General features: G+C 26.5%; 1 protein-coding gene across 1 annotated transcript; it reads left to right on the top strand.

Annotated features, from left to right (window-relative positions):
• Positions 1–301: 301 nt before the first annotated feature.
• Positions 302–1,051, top strand: Chro.40175 (hypothetical protein). The annotated part of the gene is made up of 1 exon (XM_659962.1): positions 302–1,051. One exon carries the CDS (start codon positions 302–304, stop codon positions 1,049–1,051), a length of 750 nt encoding a protein of 249 aa, XP_665054.1.
• The last annotated feature ends 424 nt before the right edge of the window (positions 1,052–1,475 follow it).

Raw genomic sequence — 1,475 nt, forward strand, 5'->3', positions numbered from 1 at the left:
TGTTCATTATTCTATTAATCATTTAAAGTTACCTTCTTCTAGCTTAATTTTATATGGTCAATCAATTGGATCAGCACCAACCATACATTTTGCTTCAACTTATAATTTTATTAATATCGCAGGAATTATTATTCATTCTGGTATTAAAAGTGCAGTCTCTGTTATATATAATAATACCAATAGTAGATCATTACCATGGTATGATGCATTTAAGAATTTAGAAAAAATACAAAAAGTTAAATGTCCAGTATTTGTTATTCATGGTACTGCTGATACTGTTATTCCATTTAACCATGGTGAAATGCTTTATAAGCTTTCTCCTAATAAATACACTCCATGGTATGTAAATGGGGCTAACCATTGTAATATTGAACTTAATTGGAGAGATGAACTTATTTCAAAAGTTAGACAATTTATTCTTTATTTATCTCCAAAGCCTAAAATTCAATCATCTAAATCTTCTTATATGACTCATGATCATACTTTATCAATATCTAGAATATCTACATTATCTAGTCAAGGATTTGAAAACTTATATCATGAATTAGATGATGACGACGATGATGATGATGATAATATTTACGATAATTGTCAAGAATATGAATCTACAAGTCAGGAGTATACTAATAACAATAAAGATAGTTGTTATTATAGAGAAAAATCATATCCTATCCCAAAAAACCATACAAATAATCATTTAAATTATCACAATACAACAAAATCATCCAATAAATACTTTAATAATCAATCTTCTAGAATGAAAATAGAAGAAAATAATACTATTTCTAATTCTTCAATTTCTTCTAAGTCAAACTTTACTCATTCGAATACATACCATCCAAATACTTCAAACAATTCTCATTCACATAATTACTATTCTCAAACACTAAATAGTGCTTATCAAACTCCTTCTTCTGGAAATAATCATCAAATATCTGATCAAGTTGTCTTTGGTGTATCTATATATGATGATAATATTAATTTGCATGCAAATATGTATTCTGGTAATTGTCGAAAACCTAAAAATTTTACTCGTATTTTTGGTCTTTAGTTTGTATATTAATATAATTTGTATATTCTGTTCATTATATTATAATATATACTTTAACTTTTCTTTTTAATATTCCAAATTCTATCTTTAATTACTTTAATATCTACTATTTATTATTACTATTGAACTTACATAAAGGTAGAACAAGAGGGAGGGGAAAAAAAAAGAAAATAGAAACATTGGGATGTCAAAGTAAAATTACCAAGCAAATCAAGTGTAAGCCCCATTCTGTTGTATCCTACTTAAAAAGATACCAGTCGCTATTAACTTAACGATCACACTTTACACTCATTAAATAATAATGAGACTGCCAGTATCAATTATATAAGATCCCATAGTAAGAGAAATCTCTCACTATAATATCAGTATCACTATCTTTATCCATCCAATAAAAAGGATAGATAAGAAAGGTACCTCACATTAA

The sequence above is a fragment of the Cryptosporidium hominis genome (genome assembly GCF_000006425.1).
Source record: "Cryptosporidium hominis TU502 chromosome 4 CHRO014088, whole genome shotgun sequence".
NCBI lineage: Eukaryota > Apicomplexa > Conoidasida > Eucoccidiorida > Cryptosporidiidae > Cryptosporidium > Cryptosporidium hominis.